Source organism: Lipotes vexillifer, unplaced genomic scaffold, assembly GCF_000442215.2.
Source record: "Lipotes vexillifer unplaced genomic scaffold, Lipotes_vexillifer_v1.1 scaffold240, whole genome shotgun sequence".
Taxonomy (NCBI): Eukaryota; Metazoa; Chordata; class Mammalia; order Artiodactyla; family Lipotidae; genus Lipotes; species Lipotes vexillifer.
In genome coordinates, this window is record NW_006797481.1 from 7058108 (window position 1) to 7078915 (window position 20808).

The following is a 20808-nucleotide window of genomic DNA, read 5'->3' on the forward strand; positions in this document are numbered from 1 at the left end:
ATGTCAGCTCTCTCCCGCGTGGTATAACGTTGACTGTTCTCAATTATTGTTTTTTGATTTGACTGCTATCAACTTCAACTTGCCTACCCGACCGTGGAGCATCGTCCAGAGAGAAATCTCCAGCACGACACTTCACTAACCACTTTTGACACGTTCGATCAGTCACAGCACCTTCTCCACAAATCTTTTTGTGCATTTCAGTTGCATTTTTACCTTTCTTGAAAGAATAAAGCATAACATGCCAAAAATGTTGCTTTTTTTCTTCCACCTTCAACATTAAAACGGCTACACAAAAATTCACCAATTTTGATGTTTTTTTAAACGCACGCTGATATGACAGCTGTCACATACAATCTAACAAAACTGTTTCGAGTGAAGTTGAAGACAACTAAGTGCTACTAGAGCCATCTTACGGAAAAAAACAAACGAACCTTTTGGCCCACCCGGTATCTGGTGCGCCAACGTGTCAGGGAGCTGACGCCCTACTACGTTTCCGGTAGGTGTGTAAACTAGTTCTACCTCTTCCAGGGGACAATCATAATACGTATCACAAACATGAAAAGCACACCCACTGACACCTCCACTCCACCTAAGGCGGTATTTTTGTAAATGCAAGTACATTTTGCAACCTATCCCAAGGAAATGATCTTTTTTTAAAAATTAGTTTTTTAAAAAAGATCATTAATTTTTAATTGAAGTATATTTGATTTACAATACTGTATTAGTTTCAGATGTACAACGCAGTGATTCAGTATTTTTATAGATTATAGATTATAGTCCACTTAAAGTTATTATAAAATATTGGTTATATTCCCTGTGCTGTACTATAACATCCCTATAGCTTACTTATTTTATACACAGTAGTTTGTACCTCTTCCTAAGGAAATGATCTTGGATAGGCTGAAAAATTTAGTTAAAAGAACACTGCTAGTAGCAGAAACTTGGAAATATCCTCTGATAACTGGATACTAGTTAAATTATAGTGCATGTGAATGAAAAGTTGTAGAAGCTAATCTTTTATGCTGGAAAGAAGCTCCTGCTCCTAGCGAAACATGTTACATATACAGTTATTTCTAAGCATATAATCGTTGATGTTCTTGCTTTTAAAAGCAGTTTCCCCCTAATTCATGCAATTGACAGGCTTCTGTGATACGGATTGATAATGCAGGATCTATAAATAACAAAAAAGAATACTCAATTTCATAAACACAGGTACATTCAACTTCATTCTATTACAGATAGCAAAATAGTCATCTGTATTTCCTAAATGTTCCATTAAGGATTGTTTTTGTACTGAGCTAAGTTATAGCTAAACACATTCCCTGATCTACTCACTAGTTTAATTTCAATTCTAGTGCTCTTAACTTTAAGTTTCAATATTTTAAGAATACAGGAACTATAAAAATTACATACCTGCCAGCACACACTTAATAGCTTGCATTGGCAATTCCAACAACTTCGGAGTTATGGGGCAAAGTCTTGTCAAACTAAGGATTTCAAAGTTTCCATAGTCTACATATCCAACCAGTACAGATTCCTCAGAAGCATAAGCCAAAACAGAGGCACGGTACCACTGGTCATCCTCTAAAAACAGGAGAGACTCAATCTGAAATGATTTTCCAATATAGATATAAACAAAAATTTTTCCTCCTCAATTTAGATGGTCATTTGTAGATTCTATTTTCATGTAACATCAAGCTTTACTGAACTATGCATGCTTATTCACCATTCCTACTTTTCCTTATCAGAAGCTTTCAACTCCTGAAATGTCACCTTTATTCACCCCTTTCTAGGTAACTCATGTTGTATGCTTGTCATTATTTATTTAAATGCTTAATCCCTCTAGTGGACAGTTAACTCATTAGGACAAGGGAACATGTCCTGGTCATGTGAGTGAATCCATTAGGTCTTGATCAATTTTAGAATACCTGGCAGTATGAGTCAACCAGACTCCACTAACCAAGCCATAGATTTACTGGAGGCCACTGGTCCTCCCTTCAGCAGAGAACTGAACCCGGTCATCACAGGGTCATCATCTGTGCAGCTACAGAGGCCGGGCCACAACAGCTATGTGCCTCCAGACACTCTTGCTGTTCCAAAGAAAACTGGCCAAGACATGACCCTGGGAGGTTCCACATTCCCACGCTGATATAAACAAATGTCTGTATCAGTCTCCAGAACTAAAGGGCTGATAAAATAAAAACCTCCATCACCGCCCCCCCTGCAGCATTTACAGGTCCTCCTCCTCCCTTACACACTTTGATTCAGTTTAATTAGATATTAAAACTTTAAAATTGGATATTAAAAATGGATATTAAAAACATATTTGGTGCACTACTCAAACTTCAAATGCAGCCATCCAATGCAAAACGAAGATTGTTTCATTTCTTGGTACTTAATTGTAAGTAAAAAATTCAATAATACTCTCTTTTCCTCACCAGAGAACTGAGCACAGCAGATATCACCAATGGTTGGATAAAAATCAGAGCGTGGAGACACTTGACTGCAGTACGCGTTAAGTGATGCCTGAAGTTCAGCGAGCTTATCTGTGGATACAGATCACATCTTAAACTAAAGAAATACAAGTTTACACATTATCTGCATATCTGCAAGCTGAGTCTCTTGATGTATGTTATATTGATAACACAAATCAAGATTTACTTACGCCCACTTTGTAGTCGTTGACAAAAGAAGTCTTCTGGAGTCTGAATGTGGGCGACCACACCGCAAAACTCATCACCTACATTCAAAGTCAACACTTTGGGAATTAGGCCACTTCTGTCTACAACAATTTTGTTTTCAGCTGTGATTTTCCTGACATCTTCAAGATCACCTTATCAAAAAGCAGAAATATAAGCCTTTTTGGTTTCATTAATCCAATTTTCCAGTTTCTCAGACCTAACTGTGCTCTTTCACACTTCTAGGCTTTAATTCTGGTCTTTTTTCCCAGAACATACTCCCAAATCTCCCAGCAACTTGAGTATTTCCTGCTCAGTATGATGTCACTGTGAAAGGCTTTCCTCCAAATCTGGGTCAGGTGCCCTTCCCAGGGCCCCCACTGCACTCTGCGATTCTGCCACCGTTTTATAATCTCTTCTCTATGTGGGAGTATACTGCCTACAGAATACGTTCCCTGAAGGCACCTCCACAGTGCCTTAGTGAAGCAGATACTGCTGGGGGGATTTTGTTCCTTCCACTGGACCCCTTTGCAGCATTTATTATTGCTGATGACTCCTTCCCAGAACATTTACTCTTCTGTTATCCTGGCAACATTTTCCCCATTCTCTTTCCACCTCTCCCATCACAGCTTCTCCCTTGGTATTGTAAGCTCAGGTTCACTTCTCTCACTTTACACTCTCCCTAGGACACCACCATCATTTACAATTTCAACCGTGGTAACTTTTAGACCAGTAAGTATTGAGTTTTCTCCTCCAGATGGCAAAAAAAACTCCTGAGAACTGTTCAGCAGAGCTGTCTCACCCAAGATTGATGTTTCAGGGATTTCATATAGGCAGTACGCTAGGAGTACAGACAAGAGACAATAACTTCTTCAACAACTAAAATCGCTACACCATTCAATATTAATCTGTATACTCACTTGAATCTGCACTTTGCTTCTTAGAATTTTGTCCCTTGGGTTTCAAGCCATATCCCATTTCTATGAGCACATGGTCTAAGAATTTTCCTAAAAGTGATTAAGAGAACATATTTCCGTTGAGATATTATACTAAGTATTAGAGGAAAAGAATAAATACAAAAGAAATGAGTCAATCACATGATTTAAAAATTATAGCTATTGGCACACCGGCATATTTTTTTACTAGTTCATATTTTTTTACTAGTTCATATTTTTTACTAGTTCTATGTGCAAAATATAGTTTATTAATTTTCAGCTTTAAAAATTGAGTCAAGGGGCTTCCCTGGTGGTGCAGTGGTTAAGAATCTGCCTACCAGTGCAGGGGACTCGGGTTCGTGCCCTGGTCCAGGAATATCCCACATGCCGCGGAGCAACTAAGCCTGTGCACCACAACTACTGAGCATGCACTCTAGAGCCCACGAGCCTCAACTACTGAGCCCGTGTGCCACAACTACTGAAGCCCGCACACCTAGAGCCTGTGCTCTGCAACGAGAAGCCACCGCAATGAGGAGCCCATGCACTGCAACAAAGAGTAGCCCCCACTCGCTGCAACTAGAGGAAGCCTGCCTGCAGCAACAAAGACCCAATGCAGCCAAAAATAAATAAATTTATTAGAAAAAATTGAGCCAAAATCCCCACCATCACTTAACAAAAAATTTAATCAAAATATTTCACTTAAAAATTATGAGTAACATGGAAGATTTAGTCACCACCTCACTGGCATGCTTAGAATGACCACCATTTATAAGAAAAAATAAATTTAAGACATAAGACTACTTCATCTCAGACATAAAGCATGGCTGAAACAAGTGTCAACCAGCAGCCACATAAACTTCAAGTTCCCTCAAATAGTATCCAAAAGCTCAAGTCATAACATGGAATATACACAACAAGGAAACAAAACACAGATTTTTTACTTAATTTCACAACAGGATTGACTGAATTTTCTACCAAGTAATCAACCAATGATGGGTCTCAAGCAATAGAAGAGTCATAATAATACCTTGGAAAACAAGAGGCACTTATAAGCGCACTGTCAGAAGTCACTTTTTAAATATGTACAAAGCCGTATAGGAAGAACAGGATTCCAAACTGCTTCCATTTCCGCAGCTTAAATACTATGTGCTTATGGGCTTAATGCTAACCAAATGCAGTTCTGTGAAGGTTGTTCAAAGAAAAAGCACTGATGGTAAGGATGGACAAATTCACAGAAAAATTCCTGAATATTCCCAGTAAATGAGTAGAAATCAGGGGTATTATAATGGCTGTATTAAAAAGATACTAGAGTTTTCCCATAAGTCTAGATCTAGCCTTTTAATGTACCCAATTCCATAAACTTGTGCCTTGTCTTTGATAAACTGCCAACTGCAAGAGCAGAGCCAAGGCCATATTCCCCATCACAATCTGAATGATTCCAGAGTGGGGCTTACTTGGTCTCACTTCATGCTTCTATTTCTTCTCTGAGTAACAGGTGGGCACTAAATAACATATTAAGCACTCCATTTAAAAAGAAAGATTCAGATCTTACCTGAACTTGTCAGCATAACATCCACAGCAAAGGAAATCACTTCTTCTTTTAAGATGTCCACAATCTTTAGAGAGCAGTACTGCTCCATTAACAGTGATTTAATACTTTTGATACAATCATTGCTCCAATTCCCCTCTGCTGGGATAACATTGGCTACAAAGCATTTTATGGCCTGAAAGATTTTACACAAGTTACTAAAAATTAGTATTTGAAAGTGACTTTTTTCTAATTAATTATGCCAAGATTTTTTTAAAGACAAATTTCATGCTGAATATTCATCAAAAATCTTCAAGTACTAATCCGATAAACAATTTTATGAATAATTATTTGTCTCTCTTGATATTCTATCCACAATGCTTTTCCTTTTGGGACTTGAAGTTTGAGAAGTTAATCAAAGGATGGTTATTATCCCTCAATTACACATAAATTCAAGTCTCTTCCAAATAATGTAATAAATATAAAAATGATTGTTTTTAAAGAGTAGATTGATAAGATGTCCCTAAAAATGCTAAGTTTCCTACCTGAGGCAGTACTTAACTAAGTAATGCCTAATAAAATGGAGCCAAGAAAGTCCATGATTGTTTCTCTACATAGTAAAAGATACACCAATAGGTCCTTTCTCATAATAACCATGGCAACAAACACACAAATATTGTGTCCATCAAAACATTAAAAACAGCTCCTTTGGGATGCTACTAGGAATTCAAAAAGTAAAAGAGACTTACACAAGGAGGAAACAAGTCAATTTTTCTACTTAGTTGGTGAATTCTGTTTACTGGAATTATTTCTTCATTTCCATAATCAATATGTAAGACTTGTGCCTTCTTCTGCAGCACATCAACATCTTGTATTATTACTCTGTTCCAGGTCTGAAAGTGAAATATAACGGTATTCTGCTTCTAAACAGCATTTCACCATCTTAGGTTTAAAAACTCTCAATCTACAGGACATGCAAAGGAAAAGTTACTGTTCTGTTCTGAGATTACTCTATTAACAAGTTACCTTAATTTCCTAAGAATCTGGCTCAGAAATCCCCAAATTTGTCCATTTTAGATGCTTTAATATACACAACAATACCCGGGCTATTCTAGCCCAGCGGACTCTGTGACACACTAATGCCTCAGTTACACAAATAAACACAAGCTCTAGGACTAGCAATCATTCTGTACCCAGCAACTGAGGAGCCTACATGCAGAGCTGGAGAGGCCTCAGGCAGGGAGGAAGTAAGCAAACAGATGTGGAGTCCTGACTGAGGAACAAAAACAGCAGGGTGACCAGAGTCTCACCTCCAGCCATCTAATGCATCATTAAAAGCTCTGGTGTCAAGCTGATAGGACCAAAGTAAATTAAAATGTCTTGTTAAATATTTCATTAGGGGTTACCTGATCGACAGTGTACTTGGCAACACAAACTTCCCCCTTTACAGGAATATAATCTTCTTCACGTGCCTTATTTGCATATGTTTCCTTTAAGCTCGCAGACAGCTGGTTCATGTATTCTAAAACTTCTGAAGAATGTAACTGCACATAAAAGTCACCTGGGTGTTTGAATTCAGTAACTATACCCTTTCAAAGACAAAAAAGTTGCAATAACTCACTGAGAACAGAGCAAATGTTAATTTTGTAAAGCTTTATAACAAGATACAAAAAGTACTGTAGACAAGTTTTTGCAATCTTTATCAATTTCAGTTGTATTTTGGAGCTGTCTTATAAACTCAAACACAGGAAACAAGGAAATAAAAATCTATAGTTCTTTGGATCTCTGTCTATGGAAATTAAACAACAAATACCTTTATTTCCATGGTTTTCCTGAGTTGTAGGCTTCTCAAATCAGAAAACATTATTTTATCAGCACAAATGGCTATTTCTTTAGTAACTCCAAGAGGACAGTCACTCTGGTTTGAAAAAACACATTGAGTGGGTTACAAGCACATGTTTAAATGATACCATGGCCGGACTTCCCTGGTGGCACAGTGGTTAAGAATCCGCCTGCCAATGCAGGGGACACAGGTTTGATCCCTGGTCCGGGAAGATCCCACCTGCTGCAGAGCAACTAAGCCCGTGGGCCACAACTACTGAGACTGCTACACAGTTGTGAGCCACAATTACTGAGCCCGTGCATCTAGAGCCCATGCTCTACAACAAGAGAAGCCACTGCAATGAGAAGCCCGTGCACCACAACCAAGAGTAGCCCACAATCACCGCAACTAGAGAAAGCCCACGTGTAGCAACGAAAAGCCAATGCAGTCAAAAATAAATAAATAAAAAATAAAAAAATAACGTAAAATAAAATAAATGATACCATGGCCACTATTTGCTAGAACCGAGGTCAAAACAGCCTGACTCCCAGGTTTGAATGAGGGTGTAGAGAAATAACATACGTCTTCTAGAGTCACTAAAACACCGTCCATAGGCAGTGTGCATAGCACTGGGATCACCCGAGAATCAGGCCATGATGGTGATGGCAATGCTGAGGTTATTTTTTAAAACGGGGTGGGGAGGGTAGTATTTTAAGTTTTCACTTGTTAACATTTTTATAGGAATGGATTTTTTTTTTTTTAAGTAGAAGCTAGGACCAGCTAGAGAAAGCTAAAATTTACCTATAAAATATGAGTTGGACATCACTGATATTTTCCAGATTGCAAATGATTTACCCCATACAGTTACCTACATGGAAGAAAAGTATTAACAGGAAAAAGTGCTCCTTAGATAACAGGACCCTATTAGAATCCAATACATAAAGCTAGAGAGCATGTGCATGCAGGGACTACAAAGAGAGGACTTTCTCAGTAGTCCACCTACAGCGAGACACGGCCATCTCAAGTCCTTTTTGGAAAAAAGCTGGGCATAAACAGTTCTCATAGACCCCCAATGCTCCCCAAATCTATCATTAGGGTGTACAGATTTATTCAACAGGAATAAACAAACACTGGTGAAATGGAGAAATAAGTCATAAATATTTTATTTAGCTTAAGTCCTCATTTCAAAATAAAGGGAGTCATTAAAAATTCACTCTAAAGGCAAAGAGAAGTATATCATACCTCTTTTTTCACTTCGTTCTTTGTTTCAAAAGGTGATTTATTATCTTCAAGTTTGTGGAAACTGTAATAAAGCAACCAATTATAATGCTTACAGCACAGAACCAATTAAGAGTAAGGGCCACAATAATGTTAAATTCTCAACAAAATCCAGAAAGAGCAAAACAGCTTCTTCCAGAAAGAATCACAGTAGTAACAAAGTAAAACAACCCCATGCTGGCTATGCAAGGGTCTGCCCTGTGCGCAGGTGTGCTTCTTCCAAAAGTCACCTAATGAAAGGGAGATAGCCACAATCTCCAAGCCTCAGTTTCCCTATCTGCAAAATGGAGATACTACCTACATTACTTAAAACAGAGTTCTGGGGATCAAAAATTGTAGACCTGTTCACTTCAGATTTTATGTTATACTTAAATAAAAAAGTAAAAAGCAGCAACTTTTACATAGTTATGGCCTGCTTACCTGATTTGATCCTTATACTACCAAAAAAAAAACCCGTATTTTAAAATATTCTCTAATGAATGTAAAAAAAAAAAATCACACTTACTTCTGCTGAACGGGTTTGCACACGATGCTGTGGGCTGCCCAGTCCCTTCTCTGGCATGCGACAGAGCAGTAGTACGTCTGCTTGCACTGTGAGCACCTCAGCGGCCCTACAGAACACAGCCCATGACACCACCAGTGTCTTATTGCAAATATTTGTTGGCAGGAACAAGACCGTTTCAAAGACGTCATTCTATTAATCATATCAAGGAGAATATGTGAAGAGGATTATGCTGTTTATGATTAGGTGTTAAAACTGAATTTATAAGGCTTCCCTGGTGGCACAGTGGTTGAGAGTCTGCCTGCCAACGCAGGGGACACGGGTTCATGCCCCGGTCCGGGAGGATCCCACATGCCGTGGAGCGGCTGGGCCCGTGAGCCATGGCCGCTGAGCCTGTGCGACCAGAGCCTGTGCTCCGCAACGGGAGAGGCCGCAACAGTGAGAGGCCTGCGTACCGCAAAAATAAACAAACAAACAAAAAAACTGAATTTATAAAGCTCCCTTGAACTGTAGAGAAAGGGGAGTGCCAAGATGAAAAAGAGAAGGAGGACATGAGACAGGCTGGGACCTGGGCCCCTTTGCCCCAGTGCTTGCACCTGGACACACCTCTCCTCGAGCCACAAAATACAAAGAAACCGTACGGGACTAAAGATAACTGCGTGCATGTGCAGTTGGGGCAAATTCTGGACAGAAGATACCAAGAGGCCAGAAAAACCCAACTGCCACTTTTAACGAGCCAGGAGCAAAACCAGGAGGTCGGGAGGAAAAGCAGCGTACTGCACATGCCCCCTGCACACGATATCATCTTAGGTGGGCAAACCGCCTAAAGTCACCCCGCCGGCCTGACCCCTGGACACACTCCTACCCTCACCCCATATAAGCAACAAGCTCACCCCCCACTCAGGGAGTGAGCAAGCAAGAGAACCTGCTGTTTGTTCTCACTCCCCCTGCTGCCCCAATAAAGCCTTGCCTGAATTTCTTGCCTGTCCTCTGATCAATTTCTATTGACTGGGGAAGGCCAAGAACCCTGGTTGTTATCAGACAGACTGGAAACACAACTGACTTTCCTAAAGCAGAACCCAGAACACATGATATAAAAGGAACAATCAAAGGGAACAGAAAATCCACAGTGGTGAAAAGAGGCATGTGCAAGCACAGTCTGATGAGGTTCACCTCATGCCATTTAAAAATAACAAGACAAAAACCAACAAGGAGAATCACACCTAGAAAAACCCAGGAAGTTTTTGAAATGAAGTTTAAAAAAAAAACCTATCAGTTTCCAGGCAGAGGAAAACAAGTTATCTGAAAAACAAAACAAAAAATACATAAAGAAACAATGAAGTCCGGCTGGCCTCAAATGCCTCCACTCTAAAAGAAATTGGAAAAAAGAACCGAAGTATCCAAATAGCCACTGAGCACAGGAAAACTGCTCAAGATCACTGATCATGAGGGACATGCAAATTAAAACCACAGGGAGGGGCTTCCCTGGTGGCGCAGTGGTTGAGAGTCTGCCTGCCGATGCAGGGGACACGCGTTCGTGCCCTGGTCCAGGAAGATCCCACATGCCGCGGCGCAGCTGGGCCCGTGAGCCATGGCCGCTGAGCCTGTGCATCTGGAGCCTGTGCTCTGCAACGGGAGAGGCCACAACAGTGAGAGGCCCGCGTATCACAAAAAACAAAACAAAACAAAACAAAAAAACCACAGGGAGATACCACTACACATCCATGAGAAGGGCTAAAATTAAAAGGACTGAAAACACCAAATGTTGACAAAGATGTAGAGCAACCAGAACTCACTCCCAGTGGGAATACAAAATGGGACAACTACTTTGGAAAACGGTTTGGCTTTTTCTTATAAAGTTAAGCATACACTTACCTTTTGACTCAGCAATCCTACCCCTAGGTTTGTACCCAAAAGAAACGGGAACATATGTACACACAAAGACTTATGCAAAAATGTGTAGAGAGCTCTATTCATAATAGCCAAAAGCTGGACACAAGCGAAATGTTCAACAGAACAGATATACACATTGTGATATCGTGCAATGAAATGCTACTCAGCAACGAACAAAAAAATTAATGTACATGCAAAAACATGGATTAAACTCAGAAATATTTTCTGAACAGGAAAAGCTTCGCACCGAGTCTATATTGTATGATTCCATTTACAAGAAATTCTGTAACTGGTAAAATTAATTTACGGTGAAACAACAATAGTGGTTGCCTCTGGGGGGTATAGTGACTGGGAAGGGACATGAGAGAACCTTCTGAGAAGATGGAAGTATTCTTCATCTTGATTGGGCTATGAGTTTGTGCCTTTCAGTGCAAGTATGTTTTATCTCAAAAAAAGTATAAAAAATAATCAAGTAAAGAAGCATGGGGCTTCCCTGGTGGCTCAGTGGTTGAGAGTCCGCCTGCTGATGCAGGGGACACGGGTTCGTGCCCTGGTCCGGGAAGATCCCACATGCCGTGGAGCGGCTAGGCCCATGAACCATGGCCAGTGAGCCTGCGCGTCCAGAGCCTGTGCTCCGCAACGGGAGAGGCCACAACAGTGAGAGGCCCGCGGACCAACAAAAAAAAAAAAAAAAAAAAAAAAAGCATGGATGAACAAGAATGGTAGGATGTTGGCAGCTGTTGAAGCTGGGAAATGGGTATATTATTTATATATACTCTTCTGTTTATATTTTATGTTTTACATAATAAAAATATTTTTCAAATGTGTAAAGGAATAATCTAACAGGCATCTGAGAGCAACATGCTTACCAAACAGACCACAGCGATGGCAAGTTGTCGATCGAAGAGGAGGTCCTAATGAGCTGAAGAGTGCTGGATCATTTATGGACAAGGAACTCTCAACCAACTTGTGTACTTTTTTTGATTTTGCAGGAGACACATTATTGCTAGTCTTCTATTAAGAAAAGAGAATAGCAGTATTAAAACTTGGTAATAATGTTTTGTTTGTTAAATATTAGATTTGGGATTTCCTCTGCCGAGGAGATAAGATAGATGTACTTTCCCTTACTCCTACGATTAAGTACAACTAAAAACCTTGGACTTATATATAAAATAAACATACAGGGACACTGAAGGACGGCAGCAGACAGGCTAGAAACTTGGCACCCAGAGAAGGACATGGCAGTGAGTCCCCAGAGTTTTTATTCTGCCTCATATTTCCCAGATGCGGTGCTGGAGAAGTCAGAAACACCCAAAGGCACAGACGATAAAAGCCCCAACAAAAAGCCTGCTCGCTTGCTCTCTCTAGCCAAAAGACCAGGAAAGGGATGGCCCAGCCAGAGATAAAAACTTTATCAGTAACTGCTCTACTCCAGACAGTTGCCTCAGAACAACCTGTGGCCCCATCCCACGGGCAAAGGTAGACTGGGGAGCCTACACCTCCACCTTCACCAGGCTACAGTGAGGTGCCCCTCTCTCCCACTTGGGTGGTATCAGAGAAGGCCAACAGAGTAGGGAGCCAGCACTTCATCCTCGTGGGGTCTCCCTGTGGAGACTGCATGGGGAGCACGGACTTCTGCCTGGCAGTAAAGAGTGTCCCCCATGCCCCCCAACTACCAGCACCACTGGGGTGGTGTTAAGAGGAAACCTAGTGGACAGTCAGGATTTTCCACCACCATTCAATAGTAATGAGTGGAGTGTCTCCAAACCCTTCCACCTCCAATCCTCCCTCCACCTCGTGTTAAGTACAGAGGATATGGGGGGGAGCAGTAAGGATGCTGGGAAGCTGAACTCCCACCCTTGTCCAGCCAAGAACATCCTGGGCCACAGAACAAACTTCAACCAATTTAAAAGAATTTAAATCATACAGACGGTGTTATTCAACCACAATGGACTTACACTAGAAATCAGTAACAGAATGAGAACAGATAATCTCTAAACATTTGGAAACTAGACAATACACTTCTAAATAACGCATGAGTCAAAGAGGATGTCTCAGGGAAATGTTTTAAAAATACGCTGAACTAAAAGAAAATAAAAATAAAACATATCAAATTTGTGGGACACAAAGTATCGCCAAGACAGAAATTTATAGCTCTAAAGTCACATACTAGAAAAGAGATAAAGTCTCAAATTAATAATGTAAGTTCTCATCTCAAGAACCTAAACAATAAGAACAAAACATGCCCAAAGCAAGCAGAGGAAGGAAACCATAAAGATAAAAGCAGACATCAACGAAATTAAAAAAAAAAAACTTGGAGGAAAAAAATCAGTGAAACAAGACCTGGTCCTTTGAAAAGATGAACAAAATTGATAAATCTCTAGCAAGAGTAACAATGAAGAAATCAGAGGCAGAAATTACCAATATCAGGAATGAAATAAGGGATATATTATTACAGACCATGAAGATATAAAAATGATAATGGAATACTTCGAACAACTCTATGTAGACTTCACAATGTAAGCAAAATGGACCAATTCCTGAAAAATCACAAATTATCACAATATGAAATAGATAATTTGAATAGCCTTATAAATATTAAGGAAACTGAATCATAATTTTAAAACTCCCAAAAAATAAATCCCCAAGCCCATATGGTTTTTACCACCAGAGAATACTACCAAATGTTTAAAGAAGAATTATTTAACACCAACTCTATACAATCTCTATTCCAGAAAACTAATATTACCTTGATACCCAAACTATACAAAGACAATAAAAAAGAGAAAATCACAGACCAAGCTCTGTTGTGAAAATGGATGTAAAAAATCCTCATTGAAACAATATCAGATATAATTCAGCAACATATAAAAAATAATTATACACCATGACCAAGTGGGGCTTATTCCAAGGATGCAGGACTGGTTAAATTAAAAAAATATATATCAATGCAATCCACCAAACTAACAGGCTAAAGGAGGAAAGAAATCACAACAATATCAATGGATGAAGAAAAAGCATCTTAAAAATTTCAATACCTATTCATGATATAAACTCTCAGAAAAGTAGGAATAGAGAAAACTTCATCAACTTGATAAAGATCATCTGCAAAAATTCTATAGCTGACATTATACTCAACAGTGAAAAGACTCAGTGCTTTCCCCCTAGGTTTGGAAACAAATATATCCACTGTCACCACTCTTAACATAATGCTAGAAGTTCTAGTCAGTGCAATAAAGCAAGAAAGGGAAATTAAAACCATATATTTTAAAAAGGAAGAAATAAAACTGTCTTTTACTGGCAGATGATATAATTGTCTATGTAGAAAATTGCAAGCAGTCTACAAAAAAATTCCTAGAATAAGTGACTCCTGGAAGGTCACAGGATACAAGATAAACATGTGAAATCAACCATATTTTTATATATTAGCAATGAACATTGAGGACACATGGAAATAAAATATATGACAGCATTTACAATCACTCAAAAAACAATACTTAGGTGTAAATCTAACAAAACGTACACAGCTGGTAAGCTGCAAACCACAAAGTGAAAGAAATAAAAGAATATCTAAATAAATTGGGAGACAGATTGTGTTAATTGGAAGATTCATCACAGCAAAGATGTCAACAATTTTCAAATTGATATACAGGCTTAATACAATTCCTATCAAAATTCCAGCAAGATTTTTTTGTAGATACAAACAAGATTGTTCTAAAATATATACTGGAAAGGAAGGAAACTAGATTAAATGATTTTGAAAAAAGAAACAGAAAGTGGGAGGAATCACTGTACCCAACTTCAAGACTGACCATCATAGCTCCAGTACTGTGTGGTATTGGTGGAGGGAAAGACCCCATAGGTCAGTGGAAAAGAAAAGAGAATCCAGAATAGACCCACACAAATTAGCCCACCTAATTTCTGACAAAAGTGCAAAAGCAATTCAGTGGAGAAAAGATAACATTTTCAACAAATGGTGCTGCAGCAATTGGACATCCCTAGCCAAAAAAAAATTAACCTCAACCTAAGTCTCAGAACTTATAATTAACTCAAAATGAACCACAAATTTAAATATAAAACTATAAACTTTTGGGGGAAAAAACCCCAGAACGTTCTGCATCTATAGCAGCAAAAAGTTCTTAGACTTGACACCAAAAGTATAATCCACAAAAGGAAAAATTGACCAGGACCTAGCTAAAAACTTTTGCTCTGCTAAACATCTTGTTAAGAGAATAAAAAGACAAGCCAGAAACTGGGAGAAAATATTTGTAAATCACATATTTGACAAAGCACTAGAATCTGTAATATATAAAGAACTTTCAAAACTTGGCAGTAAAAAAATAAACAATCCAAATTAGAAAATGGACAAAGACATGGAGAACATTTCACCAAAAAGGATACACAGATGGCAAATAAGCACATGAAAAGATGTTTATCATTAGCCATTAGTCAAACAAAACCACAATGAGCTATCACTACACAAATGTGACTGCTCAACATCATTAATCATTAGAGAAATGCAAATCAAAACTACAATGAGATATCATCTCACACCATTCAGAATGGCCATCATCAAAATATCTAGAAACAATAAATGCTGGAGAGGATGTGGACAAAAGGGAACACTCTTGCACTGCTGGTGGGAATGTGAATTGGTTCAGCCACTATGGAGAACAGTATGGAGGTTCCTTATAAAACTACAAATAGAACTACCATATAACCCAGCAATCCCACTACTGGGCATATACCCTGAGAAAACCAAAATTCAAAAAAGAGTCATGTACCAAAATGTTCATTGCAGCTCTATCTACAATAGCCCAGAGATGGAAACAACCTAAGTGCCCATCATCGGATGAATGGATAAAGAAGATGTGGCACATATATACAATGGAATATTACTCAGCCATAAAAAGAAACAAAATTGAGCTATTTGTAATGAGGTGGATAGACCTAGAGTCTGTCATACAGAGTGAAGTAAGTCAGAAAGAGAAAGACAAATACCGTATGCTAACACATATATATGGAATTTAAGAAAAAAAAATGTCATGAAGAACCTAGGGGTAAGACAGGAATAAAGACACAGACCTACTGGAGAACGGACTTGAGGATATGGGGAGGGGGAAGGGTGAGCTGTGACAGGGCGAGAGAGAGGCATGGACATATATACACTAACAAACGTAAGGTAGTAGCTAGTGGGAAGCAGCCGCATGGCACAGGGATATCTGCTTGGTGCTTTGTGACCGCCTGGAGGGGTGGGATAGGGAGGGTGGGAGACGCAAGAGGGAAGAGATATGGGAACATATGTATAACTGATTCACTTTGTTATAAAGCAGAAACTAACACACCATTCTAAAGCAATTATACCCCAATAAAGATGTTAAAAACAAAAAAACTATTGGTAATTGGAAAAGAGAATTCTTGGGTGTTTACAACTATTTCTTGTTAGAGAAAATAAAATACAAATTTTCTTTAATAAATAAATTCCATTAATAACTGAAAAAAATAAAAATACTAACACCACCAAATGCTGGTGAGGATGCTGGGTGCAGAGAATCTGGATCACTCAAACATTCTCGATGGGAATGTAAAATGGTATAGCCACTCTGGAAAACACTTTGGCAGCTTCTTAAAAAACTAAATATGCAACTACTATATGACCCAAAAATGCACTCCTGGGCATTTATCCTAGAGCAAAAACAAAAATAAAAAACTCATGTTCACATAAAACCTTACACATGAATGTTTACAGCAGTTTTAGTTATAATAGCCAGAAACTGGGAACAATCCAGATGTATTTCAATAGGAGAATGTTTAAATAAGCCACAGAATACTACTCAGCAATAAAAAGCATTGAACTATTGATACATACAGCAATCTAGGTGAATCTCCAGAGAATTACACTGAATGAAAAAAATCCAATCCCCAAAGGCACATACTCTATGATTTCATTTATATAACATCCTTGAAATGACAACATTTTGGAAATAGGCTGGGCCTATTTCCATTTTGGAAATATGGATTAGATTAATGGTTGCCAGGGGTTAAGAAGGGGGTAGGGGCAGGAGGGAAGTGGATGCGACCATAAAAAGGTGCAGAAGGGATCCTTCGAGTGATGGAAATGTTCTGTATCTTGCCTGTATTATGTCAATAGCCTGACTGTAATATTACACTATAGCTCTTCAGCTTATTACCACAGGAAACAACTGGGTAAAAGCTACAAAGAATCTCTATTATTTCTTCCAACTGTATGTCAATCCATAATTACCTAAATAGAAAAAGTTGAATTTTATTTTTAAAAAGATACTAGGCTAGAGATAAGACAGTCTGACCTTGAACAATACCTGCAAATTGAGTAATTCATTAACATAATATAACATAACATTAACATAATATAAAAACATGTTTAGAATTTTTTATCCAAAAACACAAAATAGAGAAAAAATAAATAACTTACACTATTTACTTCTTTGGGTGGTGAATTATTTCCAACATTTAATGGTGACACAGAGTTACCTGGGATGTAAAACATAATGCCTAATAAAAGTCAAATATTACTTTATTCCTGAAAATGTACAGTAACACAATTAGGTAACATTCAGATAATAAAGCTATACCATAATAACCTTAAAGCTACACTATAAATAAGTAACATCCTACTTTTCCTAATGAAAAAAAGGGATTTGTTTGAAATTTCCTTGACTACTACATACCTCCATTCACGAAGGCAACAGTTACCAAGCTTTTTGAACTCCAGACTCTACACCCTTAGAAATTACTGAGGACCTCAAAGAGCTTTTGTTTACATGGCTTGTAACTATCAATATTTATTTAGCATTATTAGAAATTAAAACTAAGTATTAGAAATTTCAAATACTAGTATTTGAAATTAAAACTAAACATTTAAATATATTTACTTAAATAAATGCATTACATGTTGACATGGTTTTTTAAAAACTGTTTTCCAAAGCAAAAAAAAAAAAAATGTGTGAAGAATGGCACTGTTTTACATTTTGCACATCTCTTTAATGTTTGGCTTAACCAATGATAGTTGGATTCTCATATCTGCTTTTGAATCCAATTTGTTATGATATGTTGCTTTAACTGTGAAGTAAATCTGGCCTCACATACATACGTGGTTGCAAATAGGAGTAGTATTTTATGGCCTTCTCAGGTAACTGGATATTCTCCTTTAATTCACACCAAAACTCAAGTGGTAGTTTAAGGGTTAGCTGCAATGTGGAATCTAAAACCGTTATCAATAAACTTTTCATACTGTTATATTAGAATCCATTGATTTATTTTGCACTTTAAATGGATTTTTACCCATGCAGGACTACAGAGCATCATGCATTGGTCTTCAGGAAAAGATTGAGAAACTCCTGAGTTATGCATATCTTCCAAATGTTGACACATTTCATAAGACAGTACCGAAAAATCTTTATGTGTTAATATCACCATGCATCTCACCAGAAAAGTCTTTTAAGAATTGGGAAGCTGTCAAGCTCAGAGTGGCAGATACACATTTCCTGAAATTCTCATTTTTGCTTGAAAGCTTGCACTTTATCATTAGCAACAAAATACTGTCAGCTTGTTTTCTTTGACATGACAGGCTCACTTTGTCCATTTTTGAGAAAATGACTGCCAGATATCTAAGCCCGAATGACCACAGTGTGTCATTCATTTCAATTAAAAATGATGTTCCAAGAAAAAAAGTTTCTATTCAGCTCACCACTCAATCACACACATGCTTTTCATACTTCAGTAAGCAGCAAAAGTTAGGAGTAATTCCCATTTTGTTAAACAAAACGCTAAAAATACCTGTACACAAGGCTCAAGACTTATGAATAAATTTGTACTGCTTTATCAAGGGCATTCTTAAGTAAAACTGACACTTCTGGGTTGTTTTGTCTTAACTGCAAGGGCATGAAAATGAAAAACAATGACCACTAGCCCAGGCTGGTACCCCTGCTAAAGGCAAGTTAACAAGGTGCCAGAGTCTACTCACCCTTGCTTTTGCACCACCAGCATAAAGTCAGCACAGTGAAAAAGAGCAAATAATGTTTTAATATTATTAGGAAATTATTTGTGACTCCAGAGGCCCAAGGGCCATACTCTGAGAACTACATCACCATAATATTAAAGGATCACATCTCATACACATTCAGAGGCTAATTCCACCAGGCCCCAGGCTCCTTAAAAAGCAGATTTTTAGAATTAAGACTAAAGGAATGATTTAAAAAATCAAATGAAACATGTCTTAGACATACCTTTGTGAGCTATTACATGCATAAAATCTGCATAGTAGTTTTAGAATATGGCCAATCTTTAGAACATCCATAAAAAGCCAGAGTGTTTCCTTTCTACATTCCCAGTATGTCTCTGGATTGGGGCAGGTGGGGAGGAGGGAGGCTTGTCTGTAGACACTTTCTCCTCAGGAATCCTTCTGTGATTAATGTAGCCAAAGGTAGCTACTTGGCATCTGGTTTTTCCTTCTAAATTAATATGTATATGCAAATCCTGTGAGTTAGCCATTTGGCTGTTCTGTTAATAGCACACTGGTGTATAGTTACACACACTTTCGGTAAGTCGAAGAAACCATCAGAATCAAGTAGTATTAAGCCTACAGGTTTTACTCACCTGTTGGCAGCATTGTCCTGTCTCCTTTGGATCCAGCCTCTTCTCCACTGATGCCATTAGAGTTTGAAGATACTGAATTGTCTTCCTGACTAGCCAGATACTGTTTGGTTTGCTCACAAAGCAAAAAATGTTTCTTTTTATTTCCATTCTCTGGGCTTTTCAACCGGAAATTAGGATGGTTAGGAGGTCCTCCGGGACTTCTTAAAGACTCATGCGGTGGAAGCTTGCTTTCATTTTCCTCAAAATTAAATGGCTCTGTCATTTTACAGCTAGATGCCTCCAAATTATTTCTTGACGTCATATTAAGCGGCAGTTTAACATTCACAGAAGTCTAAGGGAAGAAATGTATTTAAAAGGCAACTTTTAATTCCAAAAGTAGAAGCACTGCAGGGCCAGGTGATTTCTCTTTATGTAACAGCTCTTTCTCATCAATGATTCCAAAGCAGATGTAACTGTAACCATGATATCAAAGCCTGCTCTACAGGCACATGAAAAGAACGATTCTTTAAGTACAAACTCCAAGCTTAACAGAATTCGACAACGGGCAAATCAAGAGACATCAAAAGAGTTATCTCTGGATTCGACACCATTCCTTACTTTAAAAAGCTTCTGGAAACAACATGAATAGAAAAGGACCATCAAGTTTTAAACAAAGTATTTCTGACCTAAAGCCTACAACTTAATGGTGAAATACAATAGAGGGTAGTGTTTAGATCAGGTCATACCCTACCTGTCTAGCCTCTCAGAGTCCCTCTATCCTCCCCTACTTTTTTCTCTGCTATGTCTTTGACTATGCTGAACCAGGTCCTCAGAATGCCCTCACTCTCTCATCTACCTGGTCAACCCTTTCCTTCCTAGTCATCCTTCACAATTTGCCTCAGCTGATTCCGGTTTGGTCTGTTTTTCCCAAGTGCTCTGTTTCATAATCTCCAGCTGGGCTTCCATAAATTGTAACTTGGATCTACTGCTTTTAAGGACTTATCTGTGTGTGCCCTTCACTGAAAATAAGGTACACATACTGTTGTAAAGCGCCTCTGAGAAACCTCTAATCAGACATTATGTGGGCTTGTTGTTTTCCTATTACTCCTTCAAAATACTAAGTGCTTGCGCAGGGGAAGTAATATAAGTAGACAAACAACTCTTATTTTTCAGTAGTGACCTATCGCTTTGTCTTTAGCCTGAAGACAAAACTTCTGCCTATCTTCCCCAAACTGCTCAGGAAAAAAAAAGGCAACAGATAGCTGAAACTGGTTTGAGTAATAGCTAAATATTATTTGAACTTATTTTAAATAGAAGATAAAGAAAGAGCAGAAAAATCCTCCCTCGTGGTGTCCTAAAACTTCTATCTCTGCTCTAAATCAGGCCCAGCCTAATTCAATGACAGTACAGAAAAGATAATGAAATTTACAAAAAGAAAGAAAAGAAATACGCAAGCAGACTTACAGGTGGGAAGATCCCTAATAGAAGGCCAGCAGATGGGCAGCTGTGGCGGGAGATACTGTAGCTGTCAGGGAAAGCATACCTGTAGCAGGTAT

At 38.4% G+C, this 20808-nt stretch overlaps 1 protein-coding gene across 1 annotated transcript in view; it reads right to left on the reverse strand.

The window, feature by feature from the left end:
• TDRD1 (tudor domain containing 1) overlaps nt 1-19535 on the reverse strand; it is a 37197-nt gene extending 17662 nt beyond the window's left edge. Inside the window, exons 1-12 of the mRNA XM_007469614.1 lie at nt 19274-19535; nt 17091-17149; nt 11506-11650; nt 8747-8852; nt 8206-8266; nt 6955-7059; nt 6548-6730; nt 5891-6034; nt 5166-5337; nt 3599-3685; nt 2666-2833; nt 2439-2546 (exon numbers count right to left, since the gene is read on the reverse strand). Coding sequence (XP_007469676.1) covers nt 2439-2546; nt 2666-2833; nt 3599-3685; nt 5166-5337; nt 5891-6034; nt 6548-6730; nt 6955-7059; nt 8206-8266; nt 8747-8852; nt 11506-11650; nt 17091-17149; nt 19274-19535 — 1600 coding nt within the window. The remainder of the gene's footprint in view (nt 1-2438; nt 2547-2665; nt 2834-3598; nt 3686-5165; nt 5338-5890; nt 6035-6547; nt 6731-6954; nt 7060-8205; nt 8267-8746; nt 8853-11505; nt 11651-17090; nt 17150-19273) is intronic.
• Nucleotides 19536-20808: the final 1273 nt, after the last annotated feature.